General features: G+C 41.4%; 1 protein-coding gene across 8 annotated transcripts in view; it reads left to right on the top strand.

Annotated features, from left to right (window-relative positions):
* The window catches only part of si:dkey-237h12.3 (teneurin-3), a 236,668-nt gene that overhangs the window by 149,352 nt on the left and 59,439 nt on the right, over positions 1–27,877 (top strand). For 4 of the 8 annotated variants that reach the window (XM_061724890.1, XM_061724885.1, XM_061724884.1 and 1 more), the window contains 7 exons: positions 818–1,018; positions 7,068–7,253; positions 11,678–11,698; positions 12,212–12,235; positions 13,392–13,538; positions 15,208–15,424; positions 23,204–23,323. In XM_061724890.1, the coding sequence (XP_061580874.1) occupies positions 818–1,018; positions 7,068–7,253; positions 11,678–11,698; positions 12,212–12,235; positions 13,392–13,538; positions 15,208–15,424; positions 23,204–23,323 (916 nt within the window). The remainder of the gene's footprint in view (positions 1–817; positions 1,019–7,067; positions 7,254–11,677; positions 11,699–12,211; positions 12,236–13,391; positions 13,539–15,207; positions 15,425–23,203; positions 23,324–27,877) is intronic. The other 4 variants (XM_061724889.1, XM_061724888.1, XM_061724887.1 and 1 more) reach the window with 3 other exon arrangements.

Raw genomic sequence — 27,877 nt, 5'->3', positions numbered from 1 at the left:
CAGGAAGTGCCGTGTGGCTCTGAGTAGTACGTCCGAATTAATGCATACTACAGATATTTACTCAAAAGTGTGCCGAACTGAAGTATACTTTTTGAGTATATACTGTTTAGTATGGCATTTCGGACGCACCGAGTGTATACATGATCGCGGAATTATTCTATTCAGATTTAAAATCGGAATAAACCAGCCACTTACTTCGGAATTAAAGGGGACCTATTATGAAAAACAGGTTTTTTCTTGCTTTAACATATATAAAGTGGTCTCCCCTCAGCCTGCCAACTCAGAGAAGGAGGAAAGCAACCAAATTCTGTAGTGTCTGAACAGCCGCCCGGATGAGCCGTCCAGTGTGATGTGGATCTACGAGCCGTTCAGATTCTGCTCCCGTCGTTACATAACGACGGGAGCGATGCGTGAAACCACGCCCACAGCTAACTCTGGCCGGCCGGAGCTTCTGCCATTTTTTCGTAGCGGTGTATCGCGTCATTCAGGCAGCCAATCAGCACAGAGCCTCATTATCATAGCCCCGCCCACTCAGAATCCTGCATAGATAATGAGGTTAGAGAATGGGAAGATAAAGACATGGCTCAGAGGCTGAATTTCTAATTTATTTAGCAAAAACAATCAAAAGCTTGTTTTTAAGACATTCAAGGCCTGTTTAAAATAGGTATTAGATGCCATAATAGGTCCCCTTTAAGTCTAATTCGGAATTTTCATTAGGAATTAGGTGTTTAGATGTAATTTTTTACTAATTTTAAATCGGATTTAAATTAAACTTGTAAATGCACTGACTGCTGTCCTCCTCACTTGCTGCCTCCAGTGGACTGCGTGGACCCGGCGTGCTCCGGCCACGGAGCCTGTCACCACGGCGACTGCCACTGTAACCCGGGCTGGGGGGGGATCAGCTGTGAGATCCTGAAGAGCACTTGTCCGGAGCAGTGCTCCAGTCACGGCACCTTCAACACCGACTCCGGCACCTGCATCTGCGAGACCAACTGGACCGGCACCGACTGCTCAAGAGGTCAGGAAGCGTTTTATTCCCTCTATACTCCACACGTCACTTACAGCTACTGCTTGTTGAACCTTCATCTTGATTTGAGGATAAATTAGCTCGTACGATCCTCTTCAATAGTTTCCTCCGTGAAATGAACACATTGAAAACGCTAAAAGACTCTTTTCCCACCCAATATGTCATCTTCAAATTACTAATTCCCTTTTAGAAACTATTATGGATACATGCTCATTCAGACAAATCAGCAATTCAGAACCTTGAGAAGCTGAAACTGCAGCAGGAAATGATTGACCTTCTGATGCTAAAAATGGGGAAGTTATTGATTCTCAGATGAATTCCTGACTGCTTTTGCTGTTGACTCCCTTAATAATAAAGAGTCTCAGCTGTAATGAAACTATGAACTATTTTAATTAAGTTTGACAGCTCTCATGTCTGTTTACTTTATTGATATAGTCACCGGGGACTCAAAGTTGGGCCTTTTTTTTTTTTTTCCCCAAATCCCTGCAACAAGATTAAGAAAAACATTACGCTCCACAAACATAAATAAGAAGTCTCTTTTTCCCCCCCATCAATCTGTTTTTATTGATGTCAGTGCAGTGATGTTTGTGCCGCACCAACAAGTTGGCTGCAGTCAGCGCAGTTTGATGTACAGCATTATGTGTTTTTTACTGATTTTTTTTTTTTGTGGGGAAAGTTTCAGTCACGCTAGCGAGTAATTGGCGCCACATTTCTCCGTATTTATTTGAAACAAACTCCCCTCTCGCTGTGCCAGACACCAGGTGGCCGAGAGAGCAGATGTATACGCCTTTACTAACAGGCTGTAAGTTTAAAATAAGATATCTCTCAAACTGCGCCGTATGCCTGCATGTGGGTGCCTTATTAAAAAAGCTAAGGAATAATTGTTCAACTCGGGTACATAAATATATGAAATCAGGATAAAAATGAATGTGATGTATGTTTTCATTTTTGAACGATTAACAACAAGAAAAATCACGATTCATCTGATGTAATTCATCATCCCTGGCTTTGAAATGTAAGTTATTGAGCATGGAGAACATTTAATTATCTGAAATTAATGTGCTGCAATTTTTTTAAAAATACCTGAATCAATCATAAATCAGTTGGGTTTTTTTTTTTTTTTTCCAGCTTTATCCCAAAGGTAAGCATGAAGGCAACAAAATGATTCATTTGTGATGTTCCACTGATTCATGATCTGCATCTGCAGCTGCGGTGATGAATGTGAGCCCTAAACCGAGTTTGATGCTGTTAATGTTCTGTTTAGTGATTCTTGGGAGCTTCACTGTATGAAGGAAGAAAAGTTTCACTTTTATAAAACCAAAAAAATAATCCAAATACATTTATTTGCTTTTTTAGCGCCAACTGAGCGCAATGATTGTTTTTAAGGACATTGAGGATTTGCTTGTGACGCATTGCTTCAGGGTCAGTCCTTACCAAAGAAAGAGAAAGAAGGTAATCTGAGCTGGACAGAGGAAACAAAACCAGAACCTTTCTTGACCTTTGGGAGAGAAATGTTAAAAGGAACGTTTCACAGTGAAACAACCCTGGTTTTATTTTATTGTTGGGTTTTGAACAGAATGTGTGTTTGGAGCAAAATCGCTGTAAATATTAGCACTTGTGGCAGATTTTAAGCCCTATGGCAAGATTTAAAGCTGTAGCTGCACTGAAGTGATAGTGTGGACACGGTCCCTCCAAACAAGCTGATGTCCGTTTTTAAACTTTATAGAAAAACGACTGCCAGTAGACACAAAAGGAGGCAAGTAGGGGGCTAGAACAGTCTCATAATTCACAAATGCACACGCCGATCCACAAATGCACAGGACAAAATTCACAAATGCACATGCCGATCCACACACAAATATAACCTGATTTACAAAAAATGTTTTGTCTATGAGCTGTGCTGGATTTGCGCGTGACTTTTGAGACTCCCCTGACGTGACTCGATCCACAAATGCGTTTTTTTAACACGGAAGGATCTGCAACCAATCATAAGTTTATATTTGTGTGTGCATCAAAAATAAATTTGTGTATCTTGTCCTACGCACGTGTGAATTGTTCTGTGCAATTGTGAATCTTGTCCTGTGCGTTTGTGTATCGGCGCGTGCATTTGTGAATTATGAGACTGTTCTAGCCCCATAGGAAAGTTCATGTCCTTTGCTTCTGAACCATTCCCATTTCTTTCCTTAATTATACACGTACCAATCCAGTACTCTGGTAGCAGGGTGCATGGACTCTCCTCCTTTTCTGTGTCTACACTTTCTGTACCCGTACAGGTACAGGTGGTTCAGCTAGTTGATGCCACATGCTTTTTGACGCCCGCTCTGTCCGCTGGTCTCAGGCACATGTCGCGGCGAGTAAATCGGAGCAGAGCTCCGCTGTGAGCGACACAGAGAGGAGAGAAAGTTGTAAATGTGCAACAAAAAATCATCCTTGGCATGTTTTTTTTTATTTTTTATTTTCTGATACTCAGGGCCAACCGTTTTAGAAATTTCTCTTCAAAACTCCATGAAAGTTTCACAGCTCGAAGCTGACGGTGGTCGCTCAGCGCTCGGCGCCGTCGCTCAGCTTGTGTGTGATTGTCTGTGGTTTGAACTTGAGGAGTCCTGGGGGCGTAAAGACCTGTGCAAAGCTCTATTACTCTGCAGACACTCTGCGGAATTCATCCACCTCCATCTAGCCCCGCCTGCTGCATCCTTTTCTCTCACACAAACTAGCTTCATGTCCTCTTTTATATTCCTAGAGTTTTTGAAATTTTCTGGTCTACTATTTTGGTTACGGTTATGAGAAGTACTCTAAAGTTTAGTTTAACTAAAAGTTAACCTAAACGTTTGGTCATCGCGCAAGTTAAATAAATCCAGCGTGAACAGTCCATGTGTTTTTCCTTGTTCTTAGACCACAATCTTAGACTAAAACCAAAGTCGCTTTAGACTTGTTCTGAACTGTTTTACATCACATTTGACTTATTGGTGTTTATATTTATTGTCACGCAACACGTACATTTTCATGTGATTTTCCTGCACATGAAAATACAAACAAGTACAAACTGCTTCATTGCATTTAAAACTTAGAAAAAAAGACGAAAAAAATCAAACTGAGTGTGATCGCACTCTCAAAGTTGGGTAATCAACACTTGCACCACGTGCTGATTGGAAATGCAGCATATGCTACCAACAAAGCCTTGAATCCTTGAGTTTTTTGTTTTTTTTTGTCACCCGACATATGTTCTACTTGTGTGCGGACTTACTGATTTCTCCAAAATGTTCTCCAAAAGCACTTTTGTAGAGGAAAAAGAGGCAATTATGTGTTGCCATCTGCTCGCAGCGCAGCGTCTTCATTTGTTCCCAGCTTTAAATTTGGTGGGTTTGTCTTTTGACACAGGTAAGTGTCGCTGTGCAGAAGTTCAAAGGCTGTCCCCCTTTCATTGTCTCTGTCTTGGATTCAAGTGATTTGTGTTCCTTTTGCTCGTCTCGCAGAAGACTCTGTCTTCTTGTTTTACCCCAAGAGAAACAGCTCAACTTTCTAAACCATCTAAGTTTCAGTTTGTTTTCTGTCTGTATATAAACCTATTAAATTTCTTTCTATCCGCTGAACTTCAGCAGAAAATCAAAACATTAAAGGCGGCTGGATGCTGCAGTTGGGAAGATAGAGGCCTTTAAAAACCTTTTGAAGCGCCGTATACAGTAGCTACTTTGCTTGGTATCCATGAAATAACAAAAGATTCTCCTAGTGAGCAGGGTTTTTTTAGTTTTTTTCGCTGTGTTTCTGGCTTCATTTTGTTCCTTTAAAGAGATGTTATTTGCTATTCTCTTAAAGTGTGCAACATTCCTGACAAAGTCTGAGGCTTGTCAATAGTAGAACCGACAAGGCCAGGCCTTAGCTCCGTCCAAAAGTTAGGGAGTTTACCAATCTGGATCTGGGTGATTCATCTGGGTTCGAGGATTCCTTTGTAATTAATGCTGCGGTTCTTCTTCAATTAAATAAACTTTAATTAACAAGCGCATAGCATGCATCGACCGCCCACAACCCCATCCAGCTGGAGTCAGGGGCATGTTAAAGGCAGATAAACACTTTTGCACTAATGAAAAATTGATTGCATAGATTCTATGGGAAGGAGGTATTCCTTTGCAATTGAATGGCTCCCCTCCAGAGGCACGCTTAATATTCTACAGTGTCTGCTTAGCTTAATCAGAACCATCCAAGGTCCCTCAATCGAAGAAAAACTCTATTCAGAGAGCTGGAACAGACAGACAGTTAAAAGAACCTCAGTGAAGGGGATGAGTAAGGGCAAAGCATTAGGGGCAGATTGGCTTAAAAAAGCAAAAAATTCATGAACGAAATATGTGGATATTTTATCCATAGCGTGATACATTTCCAGCCGCGGAGTGATGTCGGCTAATTTGCTTTCCCTGAGGGCTATAGCAAGTTTTCAAAAGTCACAAACTCTTCTTCTTGTGTGGGGGTATATACATTTCCCTGAAGCATCTCATCACTTAAAATTTTTTAGGACATGGTTGAGTCACTCTGCAAAGATGGATTCTGAAGCAGAGGACTTTGTGGCTCTCTGTTCAAAAGATTTGATAGAAACTGGTGGTTTCTCGCAAATCCAACACTCCTCCCTCTCCCACATGAGCAGTCACAGCCCGTCGATAATTAGCTTTAGCCTGGTACAGACTGATTACTCACCGCCCGTGGATTCAGTCATTTGAGTTTTTCTGAAGATAACGCAGATTCACAACGGCTTGCTCTGCCGTTTGAAACGCTGTGCACTTTAAGGAGACATGTTGATCCAACATGTCGGAGACGAGACACAAGAACCTGCTTAAATCTGCGAGCCCTGGCTCGCTCTGTCATGACCACATGCAAATAGGGGCTTCATAATCTGCAAAAGTGGCTATTTTCAAAGTTTTTCTAAGACACACAGTAATTGTGTGAGCTTTATTCTTCCAGACTTTTGGACCGATGACAGGTTTTTGTTTCATTTTTTTAAAACCGCTGCACTTAAATAAGTTAATGCGGCTGCACAAACAGAAGTGACAACATTTAACTGTTGCTTGTGCTTGCGCTTGTGTGTGGTAGGACTGTCTTTCTTCTATTACTTCAGGGTAATTATTCAAACAAACACTTAATTATTTCACGCGATAAACACTGTTGTTATTTCAGATGGAGGAACAGCGTTTTCTATAATGACTGGAGCAGCTTGTTGATGGGATAATTTAAGTGCTGAAAATTAAAGTATTTATTCCTGAGAAACATGTTTGCTCCCGTGAATGTAAACAGACTTAGATTGCATCCTTCTGCCATTGAAAGTGGATAAAATGTTTCCATTTAACCTTGTGTTTGAGGTCGTGTCGCGCCAGCGTCCCTTGTAGACACTTTGGTGTTGGTTTCATCGGGCTCCAAGGATGCGCCGTTGTTGCTCTGCTTTGTGAAACCGTTTACAAATAGAATGTCAGGCTGTGAAGACTTAATGGACTGTATTATTGAACTAACCTTATAAAAGCAATAATGTTCTCAGGACCAGTAACATACCTTTACAGGGCAAAAGCTGCACCTTTTCTTCAAAACGCTACCTGTTGTGTATTTTGCTTGAATGAGAGTTGACTGAACTTTCTGTCTATTTTCAGAGTTTTATATACCATGAGTCAGCTGAATGCACTCTGCATTCATTAGAAATAAGGAAAAAAATATGCAAAAGAAAAAAAGATACATCATTCTAAATGCTTTAGTAAATAACCGTAGATGTGAGTCTCTGCAGATGAAATGCCATCAAACAGTCGCTGCATTACAAAAGGCTATTATAGGAATATATAGGAATAATGTTGAAAACAAGTCCTATTTACGGATAAACTTGGCCCACTTAAGCTGTGGGAGAAAAACCCCTTCTGAGAAGACATCAGAGCGCTTTTCTGTGCCGGCAGATTCATCTACACAGAATACGAAAATACACCAGTGCAGAAGGGAGAGGAGAGAAAGAAAAAAAAATGCTGCTTTTCATTTACCAGAGGCTAAACGTCTGAACGGTTCCTTGTTTTTGCACCAGAGGTGTGCGTGGTGGACTGCGGCCCCCACGGCTCCTGCATCAGCGGCGTGTGTCACTGCGAGGAGGGCTGGACGGGGCCGGAGTGCGAGCAGAGGGACTGCCACCCGCGCTGCATGGACCACGGCGTCTGCCGGGAGGGCAAGTGCGACTGCCACCAGGGCTGGACGGGTGAACACTGCACCATCGGTGAGGCGCGGCGGCGCGGCGGCGCTGCACACCCACACACGCTCCACACACAGCAAACTGCAGCTCATAATACACACAACTTCTATCTCTTTAATAGCCACATGTTTTTCCTTTTTGAATTGTATGTTGAAAAAAATATTGTGACTGAAATATTTGGGAATTACTGGGAATGAACTGTAAATTTGCAAAATTGCAGGTCAGCTTCTTATAGAGAGGTTTCAGCATAATCTTGTTTAAAACAATAAGATTTTATTCAAATTCATTTGGATTTCTACTCTGCATGCAAACACAGGTTGTTTTTAAAACTGTATCCCACATACTGTCCATACCAGGGCTGGGGATCCATTCAAATTATCCAAAATTGATTCGATTCCGATTCTTAAGATTCAGAATCGATTATCAAGATTTGATTCGATTCCGATATTGATTTGGTTTAGTGTTATTAAAACTGTTTTTTTGAGCTGTTGCATGAATTATATGACTGTAGTTATGCAACATATTAATATTAGTATCATATTGGGATTCAACAGCAAGTATTGGCAGCTAATGATGCTGTAAGGACCAATCAGCTCCCAGAATGCTGATAGAACTGCTTTGCAGAAACATCGTGGGGCAGAATTACCAAACAGATCCAGGGCAGCAAACGGAGACGCATGAAATCGGTTACATTTTTTAACACATTCCATTTAAATCTTTTCCATTTTTGGTCTATTTGGGTTTTACATTTTTGAGAATTTGGTTTTGAGCATTTTATGCAAATGTAACCCCAAGACAGTATATAAAGTACTGTAATGAAATATAGACAATTTATGCAATTATAACTGTAATGTTTTCAAACCTTTAAACATATTTAAAGGCAAAAACATGGCACCAGTTATTCTTGTGTCCAACAAAACATTTCTTTTTTGGGCATAAACAAAGAAATACCAAAAGTTGTAATGTAATGATGAAAAAAAAAAAGTGTGGAGTCTTGGAAACGTTCATGATTCCTGGACTCCTGCACAGGAAGCAGCACTGTTGAAGAACCGTTAAAGTCCAAGGACTACGGCCATGTAGGTTTAGATGTGAAGCTGGCCACCACGATCACTGTTTCTGCCTCCTACACTGGTTTTCTGTTATCAAAGACGGACATTGGTGACTGAAACCAGCTCATATATTCATTTGCTGTCTTAACATTTGTTTTTCCAGTATGGTTTGCAAGTTATTTTAATTATTACATTAGTGTGGGGGGGTTAAACTATTTGATTCCAGATTTGAACATATATTACATTTTCCACCTTAGCATCCCATGAAACTTTATGAAATTGTACCAGGAGTGTTCCGCCCTTTTCCAAATTGATTTTGTGTTTGATTTCATTCCCATTATTTGTTAGTAATAATAGTAATAATCATAATCATGATAATACACTATTTATATAGATCTAAACATTGCAGCAGAAAATTCAATTCAATTCAGTTTAAAAGGTACCCAAAAAATAGAGATACATTTGAAATAAGTCCAATTAATATAAAGCTAATGAAAATACCAATAAGGATAATTGCCTGGCTAAGGAAAACCAACAGACGCATCCAAGCTTTGCTTTGCTGAGCAAAAGCAAAGGTAGAGCTGCCCTTTAACACTGGAACCGCCGAGCGAGTCTCACGGAGGGTTAGGGGTTTCATTATGTGAATAACTTTGTCTAAACAAAATCTACAGGTCTGTCACTGCCTGAGTTGTCCTAAATATGTGCGTTTTATTTATTTTTTGACATTTCCTGAAGTTTTGAACACATTAGCAGCAGACCAGCAGGTGCTGAAGCAGAGCGGACTGATGTCTGTTTCAGCGCTGACAATCATAATAATAGTTATACATCTTTTTATTATTATAAAAACAAAAACACAAAGCAAGCAATTACGAAAATATAAACAATACTATAAACTGAATAAATCTCAACAGAATCAAGTGAAAAAGGTTAATCAGTGGGCATGCACCGTCTTCTGTGTGTGGTCCGTGGGTGTTTTTGTTGTTTGTAATAAAATACGTTTGTTAAAATAATACTTTTTGAGAAGAGTTCTGGTTCCATTAAAATTTTATTATATTTTTAAAAATTTATGTTTCACTTCACCACAAAGTGGGTATTACATTTTAAATCAAAAATGCAACAATTAGTCTTGATTACCTTAGTCGCCCTGTCCCACACGCAGATGTGCACAAACAACAGGGTTCCTACGGGGGCTTGAAATCCTTGAAAGTGCTTGAATTTCAATGTTGTGTTTTCAAGGCCTGAAAAGTGCTTGAATTTTAGTTGAAGTGCTTGAAAGTGCTTGAAATTATAACTCTGTGTCTTTCACAAAATTGGGATCAGACTGTATGGTTTAGTTATTACAAGGAGAAATAAAATCAGTAAGATGAAACATAACTAGATGTTTACAGCACGATAGGAATGTGCATAATTGTGATTAAAAAGCTGAAAAAATAATTGAGTATATATATTCCTGTAGATATTTTATCCCAGCGATAAGGTGCTTGAAGATTTTGAAAATGACCCTTGAAAGTGCTTGAAAAGTGCTTGAATTTGACCTTGAAAAATGTGTAGGAACCCTGAAACAAAATATGAAGAAGAGGAAGAGTTAACACACATTTTTTTTCACTTCAAGAACTGATTTGTGTGCCCTTACAGTGAAATGATGCCTGGCGGTCTCTACATGTACGAGGTGCCAGAAAGCTGGCGGTTCTAGTGTTAACAAGAAGAAACCTCTGGCAGAATCACGCTCGGTACAGCGCGGCCATATGCTCCGTTATCTTGGTCTTCTTTCCACATGTTCAAGTTAAAAGACCAACCATGACTTTGCAAGCCATTGAAAACATTTAGCTATTCCACCTTTTACACCGCCGAAGTAAAGCTTTTGTATAGCGAGTCAAGGGCAGGTGTGATGGGAGCCTCCTCTCAAACGTCTCTCTTCTCCTGAAGAGCCAGTTCTCCACCTGGCATTAATGAGGATAATGAGTTCTGAGATGCCACTTCCTATTGCCCTTTAACTCAAACTTCCTCGACACCTTACCCTTTGTCAAAGGTCCTGCAGTTAAACCTTGACACGCCGCGTCAAACACCATTCCCCCAAGTGTCATTTCCAAACCTCTCAATGGTGACACGTTCCCTGCGAAGGCAAAGAACCGGCACTCCAAATTCTTGAACCCCTAATTATGTATTTACAAGTTCTCTCATAAGCAGTCCCCCGTCTGCAGCCCGAACCCATCTCTGAGGGGAGAGGAGATTGCAGCGTTGGCCGCGTTGTTGGAGGGGTCACATTCCTGATCTGATTAAGCTTTCCCTCCTCGGGGCCGCCTGAGCATCATCCATTTTTTCTCTTTCTTCTTCTTTCCTTCTGTTTAAGGCTCCCTTCAGGAAAGTAACTCCACGATTTGGATCCAGTGGCTGTGAATAGGCGGCGCGTTACCTTTTTCTTAAGGACCGGGGAGCTTATTTTGTCTTTCAAACCCTGAAAAAAAAAAAAAAAGAACTGCCATTTGCACAAAGCGCCATTTAATCACGTTACATGGTCAGAGCTTGAATGGAGCACTTTCTTGGTCATTCTTTTGTCGCAAGCATCTAGATCCTGTTTTGTATGCAAGGCTTATACTATTGTCACTGCTTTCTCAGCACTCAAGTTTTACTGCTAAGGTGTTTTTGATTTGCCTTAGTGTACTTCTAGGTTTTAAGGCGTGCTGCTGTTAAAATCGCTGAACTAGACATGGCACAGAAAAAAAAAAACAAGAAAGAAGTATAATATTCTGCTTCACAGCGCATTCTTATTAGAAGCAGGCTGAGCCTCTATACACGCTGACAGGCAGACAGTGAAATGTTTTGATGCCGGCCGAGATGAAACTGACTCATATGGTCTGAAAAAAACAAAGAGCGTTACAACACTCAGATATCAAGAGAAACAGAGTTCTTTTTTTTTATTTTTCTGTTTCTCGTGTGCATGTTGGCCCCTCATGTTCTGGCAAAGGAAAGCAGATGAAGAGCGCTAACAATGAATATTTTACTGAGCGCAAGTTGTAGAACTGATTTATGTTGCTTTTTTTCATAGTGAGGGAACATAATAATCATCCGAGGCCCCTTTACTGTAGGAAATTAAAATTTTTTACATCTATAATTCTAATAATTATTGAATGCTTGAACTTACAAGTGCACTCTAAGGTTTTGAAATGATGGAAAATTATTTTCCTTTTGCTGAAGCTAAAGTATGAAGCAGCTCCTTAAAATGTGTTTCTACTCATTTGTCTTCCTCTAAAAAAAGAGGACTTGTTATTTTTCCTTTTTGCATCCCTTAACCTAACTTCTACTCGTATGTTTTCTCCTCTCTATTCTGTGTCTTTATGCCTGTCTTTCTACCTCTCTTTCTACCTTTCTTTCCAACTCCCGCCTGGCTTTTACGTGTAGCTCTGGATTCCAGAGTATCAGGTAAAAAAAAAAACAACAACACTTTGCATGAAAATGTGTGCTCTTCAAGCTGGATTTATTTTTGTTTCATTTTTTCCTAATCCAGCTGATCACCCTTTGTTTTTGTGAAAAATGTAAACTCAGATTTTTATTTTTTTCAAAGAATAAAAAGGTGAACTTGCAGCTTTCCTCTCTTTCAGCAGTACTAGTCACATCCTGCCTCCCATGCTGAGTATTAACTGATCAGCTCAAACATTGTAAATGCTGTGGTGTATACGAAGCACATTCCAGAGTTGAAATCAGAGCAAAAAGCTCAACACGACGTGGTGAAGACGACTATATTGGGCGAAAATCGAGCTGCAAAGCTTCTCCAAATATTTAAAGCACATTTTGCAGGCAGCTGTGTGCCAGACAGCGTTTCCACTTTGTGCAAGTTCCACTGAGTAAATGTGTTTGCCAGTCTTAGCACACTGCCACCACAGAGATAAGTAATTTTCTTTTCCAAATGTTTCCCTTTCCTCGGTTGTGTAAAAGGAGCAGTCAAGATAGGATATAAAGGTAAATTGAACCACTACCCCCACAAGGGAGATTGTCATGAGCAATCCCTCCCTGCTCTCTGTCTCTCCTAGCACGGCGTATATACACATGTTTTATGTCCGAGTCGATCATAATGTTTCTGCTGTGATCCTGCTCCCCCACCACCGCCACCACCACCCCCCGATATGTCCCCTCATCTTCCTTTCCGCCTTAACCAGTCTCACGCCAAACCACCACGGTCCCCTCTCCACCCCCACCACCTCCCCACTGTTGTAACTCCCTGTGTCTGCCAGATTAAACGCCCAGAACTGGTGTGGTTTAGTCATGTTTCGGCTCCCCTGTCTTCACCCTCCATTAGAAGGAATGCGATCTGGCAGCAAGTGCACTGTTTATCTGTAAATGTGGAGACTCTTGATCCTTCCTCCTCCTCTTCTCTTCTCTCCCCCCCCACCCCCAATTTACATATATAGTTCCTTCCCCCCCCTTTGATGTTGCTGTTACTTCACATGAGTATTTTCTAACATCTCCAACACTACTTTTGCTGCTTTAATGATTTCAGAAGCAGATCCAGCAAGACTTCCAAGTGATGGACTTTGAGCCTCTTTTAAAAAAAAAAACTGTTGCTGCCGTGTTATAAAAGAAAATGAACATCCTTGAAAATTCTGATTTGAATACACAAAAACGTTGTGGATTCAATACAAGAGCAGCTTTTATTTAAACACCACACAATAGTCAATGAAGCCAATCAAACTCCTGCTGAAACCTTGATTTAAAGCATTTTCTTTATTTCTCAATAGTCCTCCAACAGTCAAGTCAATAGCGTAGCAGGTTTTTGCACCTCTTTTGTATCCGTACACGTCCCTTCTTCACACAACAGCTACACACGCTCCTAAAACTCATGTGAAACGACTGTAACTTCCCTCACGGCCCCCGTGCCCCCCCATCCCCAGTGCTGTCAGAGGTGTATCATACTGTATGTTCACTCACTTCTGTCTTCTATCGCTTTTTCTTTTTCCTTGTCCCTCCTCTGCTCCTGTCCTCTCTCTCTGTTCTCTCTGTTCTCTCTGTTTCTCTCTCGTCTCCTCTCTCCTCCCTTCAACCCCCTCCTCCTGACCTCCCTGCTCGTTTTTTTCCCGTTGCCCGGCTGCTTTTTGACCTGTGCGTGATGTGTTGACAGACGGCTGCCCCGGGCTCTGCAACAACAACGGGAGGTGCGTCCTGGATCAGAACGTCTGGCACTGCATCTGCCAGTCGGGGTGGCGAGGGCTCGGTTGCGACGTCGCCACCGAAACGCTCTGCTCGGACGGCAAGGATAACGAGGGAGGTAGGAAGGAGGAAAGAAAGGTCTTGTACAAATTGTCTTTTAGCCTAAAAAAAAACAAAACATATTGCGCAATGCAGGAAATAGTCTCTGACGTTGCTCTTTAGTGCAAACATGACAAATCAATCATTAATAGAACATTGGTAAAAATATTATGCAGATCTGACTGTTAAAGTTAGTGTTTTAAAATATACAGTAGATCAATCAGCGAGGTTTAAATTACTGTTATTAATGCTCCACAAGCTGAATTTAAGTTTAAGTTTTTTTTTTGTTTAGCCCCTGAATCAGAAAAAAACAGACGGGACAATGCATATTAATGAACACCACATTAAGCAGTGTAAATACACTGGATTTTAGCAGAAATGCTAGTTTCCACCCACAGTCCCCACGGAAAACATAAAAACAATTCAGTCAAACAATACAATCAAACAAGGGAACAAACATAAAAACATACATAGTAGCAAAATACTGTATATTTGGCAGCATTTGAAAGCAGTATGGCTTGTATCTAAAGTGACTTGAGTTTAAAGTGACTTGAGCAAAAAAATGCATATTACAATAATGAAATACCAGCGATTGTACATTGCCCTAGTACGTACAAATTAAAACAGTAAAAAAACCCACTAAAAACAGTAAAAAAACAGATAATTAACATTAAAACAAACTACACAAGTTTAAGCCTGGTTTTGATAACAGTGTTGTTCCTCCAATAGCCATGATTTGGTGAAAGAGGTCAGAGTGGGAAGTTCACGTATCCTGCTTGGTGTTGCATTCCAGGTGTGAGAGGCACGAACCGAAAAAGTGGCTCGACTAAAAGCCCTTTTTCTAAAAGGAACTATCCAGTCGCCTTTAACACCAGCTCTGGTTAATTTGTTTCTTTTCACAAATTCTTGTAGTGGGGGGTGGGGGGGCCATGAAAGATTTTATAGATCAAAATTTATTGGCCTGATTAAAGGGGACCTATTATGAAAAATAGGTTTTCTCTTGCTTTAACATATATAAAGTGGTCTCCCCTCAGCCTGCCAACTCAGAGAAGGAGGAAAGCAACCAAATTCTGCAGTGTCTGTACAGCCGCCCGGATGAGCAGTCCAGTGTGATGTGGCTTCTACGAGTCATTCAGATTCAGATTCCCGTCGTTACGTATTGAAAATGCAATTTGCATCATTTGGTCTCCGATGCGCTAAACCACGCCCACAACTAACTCCGCCGGCCGAAGCTCCCGCCATTTTTTCGTAGCGGTGTATCACGTCATTCAGGCAGCCAATCAGCACAGAGCCTCATTATCATAGCCCCGCCCACTCAGAATCCCGCATAGATAATGAGGTTAGAGAATGGGAAGATAAAGACTTGGCTCAGAGGCTGAATTTCTAATTTATTTAGCAAAAACAATCAAAAGCTTGTTTTTAAGACATTCAAGGCCTGTTTAAAATAGGTATTGGATGCCATAATAGGTCCCTCTTAACATACCCAGAACTTTCCTTCATTCATTCACGACTGATCGTTTGAAATGTGAATTTCATGCCAGTGCAGGATCTTAGCTCTTTCTTTCATGAACTTAGTTGATGTTAAAAGTCATCTGTCCTCAAAACTGTTTGCATTGTCAACCCCTAAGGACTCCAGGTCACCATAGCTCTCCCTCCCTGTCTCGACTGTCCCCCCCCCGTTTCTCCAGATGGGCTCATTGATTGCATGGACCCAGATTGCTGCTCTCAAGCCGCCTGCCAGGCTCAGAGCTACTGTCGCGGCTCCGCCGACCCTTCAGTGCTGGCGGGCCAAGGCCAGAGCGCGGCCGGCCAGCCCTCGTCCAAGAGCTTTTACGACCGTGTCAGCTTCCTGATCGGTCCCAGTGGCAGCCATGTGATTCCCGGGGATAACCCTTTCAACAGCAGGTAAATGGCTTAATGCGATTCCTGACACCCCCTTAATTATTTGGATCACGTTTAGCCGCTCGCTGTCTCATTACGGGTTGATCGAGGCACCTGTGTTTGTGCAGTTGCCTCCCAAATGTCCGAGAGTCTCACATCTATTTGTCTTTGGGAGTCAAAATGTCAAGTTTGTTTACAGCAGTTTGGCTGCCACAAGCGGTTATTTATTTATTTTTAACAAGTGACAAGTCGCTCAAGAGTGAGCTTGTTGGTTGCGTGTTAAAAACAGCTTTTGTCTGTAAAAACACGAGCATGAGTTTGCTTACGCTGACAAAACAGGAGGATTTTATAAATGAGAAAGGGAATGATAGATTATTTCCACTCATATGTGCATCCTTTATTAGAAATATGAGTATATATATATTTTATCGTCACACAAAGCCTTCGTTCTCTTAAAATATACAGAAATATCTTTGATATTAACTCAAAGACGGTACTTTTGTAACTTTTTTTGGAACAAAAAAACATCAAACAGGGTTTTCGTTTTTCTCCAGTTATCACTGCATGAAAAATGTATGAAAGGTCCACACATCCATCCTATGATGTGAAACAAAACTAAACTTTTTTACTTTGATGTCAATTTATATTATTTTTTTCCTCAGTTCACAACTCATACAAACATTGTTTTGTGTTCTTTGGCTGGAAGTTGTGAGCCGTTATGACCAGATTTGTTAGTCCGGTCACTGTAAACTCGTAAAACTGTAAACTTTTTCGACTGCAAACGACGACAAGATGGATGGTGGAAGCATCATGTTCCCCTCAGGATAAGTGCTAATCTCTCTCGTGTGCCCCGTGCCTGAATAAAATAACTTAAAAATGAACAACATTCCCATCAGCTTCACTTGTGCTTTGTTTTTAGTGCTAATTAGAAAATGAGTTTTTGGATTAGCTTTCCTTTGCATGTCCTCTGGGATATATTAACCGCAGCAGCTACCAGCAGAGTTCTGGTGCGCTTCAACCCAAAACCTGTCTTCATATCTGGCTTAAGGCTTTACGACTCTTAGTCTGAGTTGTTTGTGACGCGGCACGCACAATATTATTCACACTGGGGAAAGAACTGGAGTTTCAGGGAGTTCACGCGAGGCATAGAGGTAAAAGACCTTAAACACAAAGAATAGACCACTGTGTTGCATCAATGTGCAAACCAATGACGGAGATATGCTTTCACCAAAACCTCTGTGCACCGCTGCATTTGCTCCGAATCACAACTTTTTTTTTTCTGGACTGATGGAGAGGAAAATGATTACCAACTGTGTGATGAAGGCTTTGGGAATATTTCCTGCCATAGTTTAAAGTAATCCTTATGTAAATAGCATGCTTTACTGAAAATATAGAATGAGGCAATTCCCCCCAGCCGGGTTTTCGGTAATCCTCATCCTCATTGTCTTCAGCTTACTGTTGATTTCCTGTCTGGCTGTGGCATTAGCCCTGTTGCCCAAAAAAAAAAAATCATTTCCCTTTTTATCTTTCTCATAGAAGTTAGTTTTAGAATTTTAGTTGCTCTGCAAACATGCCTCTAAATTTAACAAAATCAATTTTCTTTGTTGTATTTCTTTTTTTTCCCCCACTTTATCTCACCGGCACAAACGCTGCACTTGCATGCATGAATGTGTTTTGACAGCGTTCGTTCACCGTGGGGTCAATTTTTTTTTTGTAACTCTCAGTTTAAAGTTAATGATTCATCCGCAGACTTTGTTGGGTATACTCAGGGGTCTTCAACCTTTATTTTTTAATGTGTCAAGTTTTAAACCTGGTTTATAATAACTTTTGAATGTGTTTTATTCTGCTCATATCACCTTATTAACCAATTCCTGACTGGATTATTAGCTACATGTGTTTATGGTTGATGAAACTTTGGCCTCGTCATACGTGGAAAGAGTAACGTTAGGCCGAGCTGTAACGTTACAATCTCCAGCTTTAGGCTTCGTTATTGTCACAAATTTATCCATCAGGTCTAACTAGCGATAAATAGGAAATAGCCAAGTCAATTTCGCAATACATTTTCTCTTCTTAAACAGCTAGCTAGCTTGTTTTTCCGCTCTAATGTTGACATTAGTCGCAGGAATTACGTCATGGGAATCATTTATGTAGAGTTGTAGACTAAATAGTTATTGTCAAAAGTAGATTATTATCGCCTGTTAATGGAGTTTTCTCAATCATTTTTTTAGTTATTTATTTTTTTATTTATTTATTTATTTTTTAACTCTCAAATTATTTTGGTTAAAATTGCCTTTATTTCTTTTTAAGTTGGAGGACCCCCTGCAGTACCTCTGCGGCCCCCCTAGGGGTCGCGGACCCCCAGTTGAAGACCCCTGCCTTATAAAGAAGTCTTTGAATCACTGCAACAGTGCCAAAAAAAAAAAGGAAGAAGGCCTCCGACAGCAGTGGTGGCTTTTACACCGTAGCTGTCTGATGTGCAGAGAAATTGTAAATACATTGAGGTCATTCCTTCCCTTGAATTTTTACAAGAAGCCACCGTGTAAGCCGAGGGAAAGCGAGCAGGTTTCAGAACTCAGCAGTCGGCTGGCCCCTTGCAACGCACAGGGAGAGAGAGAGGGAGAGGGGAAAAAAACATGTTCTGGTGTAGTGCCACCCCACTCCCAGCCCTCTCCCCCTACGATAGTTCCCCAGCCGTCTAACATATCCCCGCGCGAGTCTCCCACTGGGTTTTCAGATGGTGTTTTTCTCCAGCCAGTGCGGCGCAGTGAAAAGATAAAAATGCATGCGTTGTGTGATTCATTCCTGGGGTTTCAGCAGGTTTTTGTTGCTGCGCGTTTGTCTGGGGTTGAGTTCAGTCCTCCTACCGTCTGCCTGTCTCTCTCCAAAGATTAATGGAGACACGGGGGGAAGAAAGAGTGAGCCTTTGCTGGAGCTCCTAAGTGGCCTTGTTGTTGGAGCCAGTAAATAAGCGATGCAGGATGGTTGTGCCAGGCGCAGAGCGGCAGGGAAATAAGGGAGAGGCACAAGCTGTTGATCATCCCCGTCGCATATATGTAATGACCCAGAGATAAAGTGGCAAAGTGGGACATGCTTTGCCCCACCAGTGATAAGTGTGGAAGTAAAATTCCACTCCGAGGTTGACAATTGGTGGAGTTAATAAATGTTGATGGTAAAATATGGCACCGTGTTCCCCCTTTCACTTTCAAACAAAGACTTGACGTCACAAATCACCTCCACACGTATGACTTTAGCAATTAGAAGCTGTGTTAGACTGTGTCTACCTGAAGGCCCTGCAGTAACGTTGAGCGATGATCGAGGATATCAGGGGCTTAAATCATGTATGAAGCTTCTCCGTTTTGCGATTTACCGTGCAAAGCGAAAAAACGCCGAAGAAAATAAGAGCTTTGTCAGGTGAAAGCAGGGGAGGAGAAGCTTGTAGGTGGAGAGCCTTTTGACCAGAGGCAAATCCATTTGCCAGCAGGAAAAATCTGAGTGGGATAGTGAATGAGTAATGCTCTCCCATATGCTAGACTAACTACCACAGAGGTTTCCTGAAGTGAAGCATTTAACCCCCCTATCTGCTCAAGCGGCATTACTGTTTGGCCAGCAGTAGGGGGTGATTTATACAAGGCAGCCGCTGGGCATGAATGTTTGTAAAAGTTCTGGTATTAAAGGAGGATATGTGTTCAAAAATCTTTACTACTTTTCCAAAAGGGCGGGGGGCGGGAGTTTTTTTCTTCTTCTGCCAGAAGCCTTCAAATTTTGACCTTTCACAACTAAATATATATAGTTTGTCTCTTTTCTTTGGATGTTGATGGTGGTTTCCCTTCACTTCTACACTTTTTATGGCTTCACCTTTTAGTAAACCTCTTTTTGCAATCCCTTTCCAAACCCTCCTCATTTTATCTTTTGTCACAAGTTTCCTCAAGCGTGGCATTTCGTTGTTCGGAATTGCCACAAAGTGCCTCTTGACACATCATCTACTGATCCTTTCAGCTCCTAACATTCAAAGAATATATGTTACAAAGCTGAAGAGCCCGGTCTAGCACTATTCTTGTTGGCATATTATCTTTCACGAGTACGACCATGGATATTTATCAAGCCTGTGAGAGATAGAGCTCAGGATGCTGCTAACAAAAGAAGCTTTTTTTGGCAGCAAAAATACCTACCAGAATAATTGGAGACCCTTCAAACACAGTTCAGGGAAAATTCATAACTCAGCATGGTCAGGGCAATAACAATACTTTGAATAGTTCGCTCATGTCTTTCTATTGTATGAATTGTGCATCTCATTCAACAATATTACATTGCCCAACACTTGTCATATTTAGCAGTGAATATTACTAGGTAGATAAGAGTCTCTGCTGTCTGTTTAACCTGTAAAGAGGCCTGCTCTTTGGATCTTTTCATTATCTTTCAGGTGTGTAGATTTGTGTGCATTGAAAAACTGCTAGTATGCGAGTATGGGGTCCAGGTCTATTAGGTCTGTCCGGTCTCTATATGATCGGAGCAGGAGTTTGGTTTGCATTGCCGGCAGTAGATCAGACTTGTTCCCGGTGCATGTTGGACTCCGGCAGGGCTGCCCTTTGTCCCCGGTCCTGTTCATAATTTTTATGGACGGGATTTCTAGGCGTAGCCAGGAGCCGGAGGGGATCTGGTTTGGGAACCTCAGGAATTCATCTCTACTTTTTGCGGGTGACGTTGTCCTGTTGGCTTCATCGGACCGGGACCTTCAGCATGTGCTGGGGCGGTTTGAGGCCAAGTGCGACGCGGCAGGGATGAGAATCAGCACCTCCAAAACCGAGGCCATGGTTCTCCACCGGGAAAAGGTGGCATGCCTTCTCCGGGTAGGTGGAGAAGTCCTGCCTCAGGTGGAGGAGTTCAAGTATCTTGTTTTTCACCAGTGAGGTAAAGATGGAGCGTGAGATTGACAGACGGATCGGTGCAGCGTCCGCAGTTATGGGGTCGATGTACTGGACCGTCGTGGGGAAGAAGGAGCTGAGTCGAAAGACGAAGCTCTCGATTTACCGGTCAGTCTACGCACCTACCCTCACCTATGGTCATGAACTTTGGGTAGTGACCGAAAGGTTAAGATGGCGGATACAAGCGGCCGAGATGAGTTTCCTCCGCAGGGTGGCTGGACGCTCCCTTAGAGATAGGGTGAGGAGTTCTGTCACCCGGGAGGAGCTCGGAGTCGAGCCGCTGCTCCTTCACATTGAGAGGAGTCAGCTGAGGTGGCTTGGACATCTGTATCGGATCCTCCTGGACGCCTCCCTAGGGAGGTGTTCCAGGCATGTCCCACCGGGAGGAGACCCCGGGGAAGACCCAGGACACGCTGGAGAGACTATGTCTCTCGGCTGGCCTGGGAACGCCTCGGGCTCTGGCAGTGTCTGGAGTGAAGGAAGTCTGGGCATCTCTGTTGAGACTGCTTCCCCCTGCGACCCGGTTACGGATTAGCGGAAGAAAATGGATGGATGGATGGATGAAAAACTGCTAAAAAGAAAAGACAGGAAGTTCACACTGCCTTTGTTTAACTTATTGAAAGGCAGCGTCCTGAAACAGGCCTGCAGAAGGCCTTCCCAGACCTAAAGCAAACCAGTATGTATTCAATCGATTAGCGGACTGAGCGGAGCAGGCTGGGCCTACCGGGGGGGGGGGGGGGTCTTGAACGAGACATTGTGAACTTTGCAGTTTTGTGAGATCATAATGAAATTTCTAGAACGAGCTTTGGTCAAAACAGGGATACAGTAACTATTCCCTTTTCAGCCAAACTTTAAGCAGTCAGTTTTAAGCCTGATTTATGCTTCTGCATGGCAGCCATGCACGCAGGTCATGCACGGCGCCCACGCCGCCCCTGGCATCCATGCTTCTGCACTGCTGTCCGTGTTGCTCTGTAAACACACTTACAGCAGCTGGTTGACCTCCAGGCCAACATTCGCCATGGTCTCCCTCCCAAAATTGACAGCCATCTGGCCGTCTTAGTCTTGCAGGGATGACGTATCGTATGATTGCATGTACTTTCGAACTTCCTCAGTAAATTGCTCACGAATCTGCTCCATCTCTCTCAGCATCAAAGAAAAAGTAGCTGGAAATACATAGAGGGTAAAAGTAATGCTATTTCTGTAGACCACTATAATTTAAAAAAATAATTATATTTTCCATGTGTAAAAAAAATGATGTACATGTTTTATAATTTGTTATTCAGTGGAAATCAAAGTAACCATTCACTGATCATATTCAGATTGACATCGTGAAAGTTTAATTAACTTGATGTTTTACTCTCAAGACCATATGATATATATATATATAATATATAATCTTCTGAGAAGTACATTTTCTCTTTAAATGTTTGCCTTATTTCATGGCCGTACTATTTTAATTGCCTTAATGAGGTAACAATTCCAAGAAGATTTTCATTTTAATGGTTAAAATTGATTAACATTGTGATGATAAAGGATAAAAGAAGTGTTTTAAGTTGAATTTAATAAAAACATCTGTCATTTGTGGAATCTGGGTCACCAAGGGGAATGAATTGTTGCTTTTTGCCCTTCAACCATTCTGTTCCCTTATTTTTTGTGGTAATTATGTGCCTTTTCTCTGCACGAGAGGAATGTTTTAGGCAAACAGGTGGAGGCGAAGCTGCCGTTGCTAGAGATGGCAAGGAACACACCAAAAATAAGTATGAGATGAAAAACAAAGTCTGTGTACGAGTCAGCCAAACAAAATAAATAAAAAGAGGAGAGAGCTAATGTGGGGGAGATGTTTTTTCCTCAGTGACAACAAATTAGGGAACAACAGCGACTGAGGATTGGGACCATGCTGAGTGGAGTTTTGCTCTAGAATGATTAATGTTGGTTAAACATCAAAGGTAAGACCACATTCAGAGTTGGGTTGTTATTACTGAATTTTTCCAATTCTTCCTCAATGAGTTTTTTTTCTACCACCATTTTTTTTTTTTTTTTGCTGTTTTCGCAATTCTTCCTTATTCAGTTTTATTTATACCGTTGCAATCTCTGGGTCTTATCTTTCACACGATAATGGGCCCAGCGCTTGTAGCATGTAGTCACTCTAAAGCAGATTTTCATCTTTTTTAGGATGTGTTTACTTTTCTTTTGTTTAGATAGAAATGGTGTTTGTCGCCTTAAAACTGAGCCTCTTCCCGTTTGTTTTGTGTGCTGCATGTGTATTTTGTATCACACTTTGTGCAATTAAAAATGGCTTAGATTATCTCCGCATCATCTGCGCCCTAACTGAGGTTGCTCGTTAGCAACGGGTTCACAATGTGACATCATAACCCTTTTATCCCTTTTAAGTGTGTGTTCATGCGTTCTGGGTACATGGTTTTGTTAGAGGTGACAAAAAAAGAAACTGAAGTTTTTGGTTACAACTTTCAAAATTACTTTTGTTCTCACCATTTTTTTCCAGGAAATAAGCTAAAATAAGCTACATGGAATGTTGCATCTTATCTAATTGATCCTTAAAGAATTGATTCCATGTGAGGAGATATGAATCACTTCATCTGTCGTGTAAATGCCGCAAAATGTGAACCGAGCCGCCTCATCTTTTTGAATTACGGTTTATTTCTTAAAGGCAGTAAAGAGACAGAAAGCTGCTTTGTGAGGTGACATTTTCTTGTGTAACAACCGGTGACGTGCGTGTGTTCGTAATGGTCAGTAAATCACGGCTCTCTGCTCATGCCTCTGGCAGAGGAATGACATTTGTTAGCGGCGCTGATGCTGTGGTCACATGTCGACGCCCGCTGGCTCTGTTTACCCGGCTCTTTCTGTTTGCTTGCCTTCACAGCCTGGTATCAGTCATCCGGGGTCAGGTCCTAACAGGAGACGGGACGCCGCTGATCGGAGTCAACGTGTCATTCCTGCACTACCCACAGTACGGCTACACCATCACGCGGCAAGACGGCATGTAAGGGCCCCCCCTCTGCACACACACATCAATACATGCACGGTGGTTTGCTAAGATATCATTAGAAGCTCTGTCCCGGGGCTGCACCTATGGCTTTATAGCAAACTCTTTGTGGCAAGTACTTCTATCCCCTGACCAGTGTGGGGAGGGGGAAAAATGGAGGAAAAAGCCATCCAACAGGGTGAGAATGGTCCCGACGGTTGTCCAAACAGAGCTCAGAACAAATCGAATCAGCGGCACATTTGCGCCCGAGAACAATTCCTCATGCAAATATCACCGTGGCAGAGGCCATTTTGAACAAAGCTGTTTAAAATGCATTGAATCACCGAAGAGCGAATCAATCTGCCTGCAGAGTAGTAAAATGCAGGATTACGATCTGACCTCCTCCTGCTATCGCAAATATACGTCCTTAATGGTGGATGTACAAACATGTGTCACATATGTTACAGGAGTCCTTCATCTCCGGTTGGAGTTTTATTTTGCCGGTGGCCTTCAGATCTTACTGGCCAGGCTTTTGTTCAAGTTCAAACGAAAAAAAATGACAAGGTTATGTGTTGTCATTCTGCAGTAAAAGGTTTTTTTTTTTTTTTTCTGAGTGGCAGAGAATTGTACAGCTGTTGTTATGAATCACAATCCTTGGATCCCCATATAGGCGAGGATTAGCTGATTTCTTCAGATATTCCGCCCTGTAACTCTTCTGACAAGGAGCGTGATAAATGGTAGGGGATAATCACACTTGGTTAGCCAACAGATCCGCTCAGTGTGTTAAAAGGGAGGGGTGGGGCGGCGTGGGGGGGGCAGCATCAAAGCCTGGCCTCTTGCAGCTGTGAGCTCCCCACTGCCCAAGAGTGGAGAGAGCTTGAGAAGGAAGCTGTTTTAGGTCAGCTGCACAGCTTGGCTGTTGGCGCAGACGTGTGCGCGCGCGCGTGTGTGTGTGTGTGTGTGTGAGTGTGTGTGTGTTTGTGCGTCGTTTTGTGTGTGTGCACGAGAATCTGTGAGTACGTCTTTTTGTATGAGAAGGCATGCAATGTCACCACGCAGATGCCAAACCCCCTGGTAGCAGAACTCACCGAATATAATATATATATATATATGTATATTTATATTTATACCACGGTCTGTGTTAATACTCGAGTCTGATTGGCTGGCAGGTGTAGGTTATAAGTGATAACCTACCAGAGGTGTCAAAAGTATTCACATTCATTACTCAGGTAGAAGTATAGATACTAGAGTTTAAAAATACTCCTGTAGAAGTTGAAGTATCAACTCAAGTTTTTTACTCAAGTAAAAGTATAAAAGTACTGGTTTCAAAACTACTTAAAGTATAAAAGTAAAAGTAATTAGGGGGGAAAAAAGCCATTAAGGACAAAAGCCATTGAAAATGAATGCATCTTAGTATAATGCAAATATATTAAAGAACCATATATGTGTACTATTGAGCATTAACATGTGTTTCAGAGAGCAGGAGATATGATGACTAGTTGCCTATAAGTATTGTAATGGTGCAAAAAGTCAAACTTCAGAGGCATGTTATCATTTATCCTAACCTTTATTGGAATGTACATCCAAGTTTAGTTGCAGGAATCTGAGGGAACGGATGTAAGAACAAAACTGGACAAGAACATCTGAAACAACCACAACCAAATTCACTCTATCCGGATGGAACAATTTAACTGGATAGTTTTTTGTTTAAAGGCCTAAATGAAATAGAGTAACGAGGCTGTTTTAAAAATGTAAGGAGTAAAAAGTACAGATAATTGCGTGAAAATGTAAGGAGTAAAAGTAAAAAGTCGTCTGAAAAATAATTACTCCAGTGCAGTATAGATAACCAAAATTTGTACTTAAGTAAGGTAACGAAGTATTTGTACTTTGTTACTTGACACCTCTGTAACCTACACCTAGAAAACAAGTTTGGTCAAATTGCCTGATAACTTTAATATCGTTGCGCTGGATCAACTGCCAGGTGGTAACCACGGCAACGGAGATTCAGAGAAGAAGAGCCGGCTACCGCAAGACGGCCACATGAGTGATTTTGTAATTTCTTTTAATTTATTTGGTGAATTTAACAATTTTGATGACTGGGATGCAGAAGAGAAGAGAAAAGAAAATAGTCGAGCGGAGCTGAGTGGACTAGAATATCTCCCGTTGCTAAGTCGTATCTCAGGTCCGTCCTAGTTACTGGAGAAGTCAACACTGTGTCTGTTGCATAAGGACCTTATGGGGCGGTAGTGATTGTTCCAGGTATTAGTCAGACCCTCAGGTGTTGCCAAGGAAACTGAGTTATGGCTTGTTAAAAAACTTAGTAACTTACCAGGTTGCAACGGCTGCAGACGAGAGATTAAATAGTCGCTCAGCCGCTCAGCTGTGGCTTGTTATAAAACTAATGATTTAACTGAAAACACATTAAAGCATGAATAACTGATTTAATATTTATGTTTTTTGGTAAGTGACTGCGCTTAAAGCGGAATAATGCCCTTCCAGGTGTACATTAACATAATGTAAATATATGAACTTATATGGAATATATATATAGTGCAGCACTTCAAAGGCCCTTCATTTCCAAACCAATAACGTTTCCCTGAGTAATGTCGTACTAATTAAAACCTGTTCACCAGAGGAAACTCCCAGGACGCAGGACTCCCAACCAGATTCAGCCATAAAGTGTCTGCCAGCACCATGCCTGGTTGAACAAAAGCCATAAATTAGATTCAGGGAATGATAATGATATACGGAGGCTGAGGAAGAAACTCACTTGAAAAAGAAACATTTTCTCTGCTTTGTCGGTCTTGAAATGAATATACTTCCCAGATTACACCAGTCTGAGGTTCGGCTGTCGTTATCAATGGTAATAAAATCAGCGGAGGAAAATAACATTAACTCAGTAAAGTGCATTTACATAAATTCTGTAACTTTTTAAAGAAACTTTGTATTTCCGCTTAATGCTTCTTTTTACATAACACATTTAGTTTTTACATAATTGATAAAAGAGGACAAAAAAACATTCAAAACAATACAATGTTAAAGAAAAGAAAAGTAGAATAGATTTTAATAAAAATAAAAGGGTAACAATTTTTTCTGTCATTATATATGAAAAATATTTCACTACATTGTTATCCTTCGACTCTTTGGCTATTGAAATTGTCAGTATCTCATTAACAACTTGTTTGCAGTTGTTTGGATCAACATTGTAGCTTCATATGTCTTAGAAAAGGAAGCGTGTCGTCAGGGTCACATGTTCAGAAAACGTCTGAGTTGTTCTTTGTAATTCAGATACGCAATTTTCTGTGTAAATGGTTCACATGGTTTAAATTCAATAAATGCTCAAACGATCTCGACACAAATGGAAAATAGGAGAAAATAAAGATAAAAAAAACCCTTTATGCTTCAACTTAAATAGAAAGTCCTTTCTACACTGAATATTTCTGCCACCGCTCGTACAAGCAGACAGTGATGGCGATTTCTGCAGCAACATCAACGGGTTAATGGTACAGTATGTTCGGACATCCTGCACAAATCAGATTTTTAACACATCCACATTATTATCTAAAGAGATTTGTTAATGGTCTAAAAAGGTACAAAAAACAAACAACAACAAAAATGCAGTTTTTTCAAAGTCTGAATCAAAGCAGATACAGAAGTGGTTTCAAATGAGATTCCAGCCGGATTTGAACGATCACATTCCTCAGGTTTTCCCGAATCCTGTTATCATATCCAAACCGTATCCAGATGTTGTGTTTATTTATTTTTTTGTCTTAACAGCCAAAAGCCATTTAAAATGTGATATTTCCAAACCGAAATCAGACCACATTCAGAGGATGTTTGGCATCGGATTTGCACGAATCCATATCGGTCTGAATGGACTGGAAACCCAAGCTGGAATCTGATAAGCCTTTTCTGCTTCGCAAGACGATGGCCGATGAACAATGGAGCTTTCCTGTAATTTGTTGAACATTTACACCGCAGCTGCACGTGGCCACTTGTGACGGTAGCAAAGCTAGTTCACCATAAACTACAGTTTTGGTTTGGTTACAGATGTTACATGTGTGTAAGCTACAACAACTATGTAGATTACAGAACATCAGCAACAACAAAAGATATCTGATTACATGCAAAATGATCAATCAGATTGGATCAGGCAGCGTGAACAGAGACACACATCACACACAAGTAGACTAGGTCTCCCAGAGTGACAGAAATCACAGATTCAGAGCACGAAAACAACTCCATTTACTCAGCTGGAAGAAAGCTGACGTGGCAATGATGGCAACAGCCCCTGCATGGATGCTGGAAAAGAGCGCCATCCCTTCCTCCATCTCTGCTGCTTTATTGTAACTTGTAGAAAATCTGCATTGCAACTTTTTCTGGCTTAACCATTTATAACAGTGGCAATGATAGTTTGCCGGCCCCTTTACGTTGCACCTCTGCGTGTTGGGTGTCATTGCAACATCCTACAAGCACGGCTAAATCAGAGCTGAAGGCTTGAAGTAAACCATCTAAACTGTCCCTCAGGAAGCTCTGATTCTGCTGATGTGCCAAAAAATCCTGTTGTCCCTC

Source organism: Cololabis saira, chromosome 7, assembly GCF_033807715.1.
Source record: "Cololabis saira isolate AMF1-May2022 chromosome 7, fColSai1.1, whole genome shotgun sequence".
Lineage (NCBI taxonomy): Eukaryota > Metazoa > Chordata > Actinopteri > Beloniformes > Belonidae > Cololabis > Cololabis saira.
This window is presented reverse-complemented; position numbering and strand designations above follow the sequence as displayed.